The 707-nt window shown below is 40.0% G+C and overlaps 1 protein-coding gene across 1 annotated transcript in view; it reads left to right on the top strand.

Moving 5' to 3' along the window:
- Positions 1-285: 285 nt before the first annotated feature.
- KCNK18 (potassium channel, subfamily K, member 18) overlaps positions 286-707 on the top strand; it is a 4,830-nt gene continuing 4,408 nt past the window's right edge. Inside the window, 1 exon segment of the mRNA XM_010073806.1 lies at positions 286-502. Within this exon segment, the coding sequence (XP_010072108.1) occupies positions 286-502 (217 nt within the window).

Here is a 707-nt window from a genome sequence, read left to right on the forward strand (position 1 = left end):
GGTAATCTGTGTGCATTACAGCGCTGGCTGATCAATAGTGATTTTCAGGGATAGAGTGGTGTATCGTCAATTGAGAAATATTTCAAGGCTTGATTAGTTGTGCTCCTTTTCCATTGGGACTGTAGTGCAATCTTCACTTATAAGGACATGTGATCTGAAAGCCTGAGGCAGAACAATCCTTGTTTTCACAGGAGAAGCTTTTCTAGGATGCAAAAGCTTTTACGTTCTCATCCTTGCTTCTAAAAGCTGCGTCTTCTCCATAGAATTAAAAAAATATAGCTTAGGATGGCATCACCATCACAGCCTCTGCAAGGTAAAACGGCATGTAAAAAAATATTTTGGGCAGTATTTCCTCATGCCTGCTTCATTCTGTCTCTTGTGATCTATGCTTTTCTTGGGGCTCTCATGTTTTCCCACATTGAAGGTAACCGGAAGGTCAATTTAAGTGAAGAATATAGAAAATTTCTGCAGAATCTGTGGTACATCTCCAGAAATTTATCAGGTATGTACTGGAATTTCAAAATGACTTAATTGTGCGGGGGAGTTCCTCATTCTCTTGCTTTTTGAATGAGCTTTTTGGCTTTTGAAGACATTCTTCAAAATACTAACAGTTGAACCTGCAAACACTCTGCTTAGCTAATGACTGTTGTCCTTTGCTTGTCTTCCTTAGCTGTGATTTTGGCTGCAAGCTTCCCTGGTCCCTGCAT

The sequence above is a fragment of the Pterocles gutturalis genome, unplaced genomic scaffold, assembly GCF_000699245.1.
Source record: "Pterocles gutturalis isolate BGI_N339 unplaced genomic scaffold, ASM69924v1 scaffold41807, whole genome shotgun sequence".
Lineage (NCBI taxonomy): Eukaryota > Metazoa > Chordata > Aves > Pterocliformes > Pteroclidae > Pterocles > Pterocles gutturalis.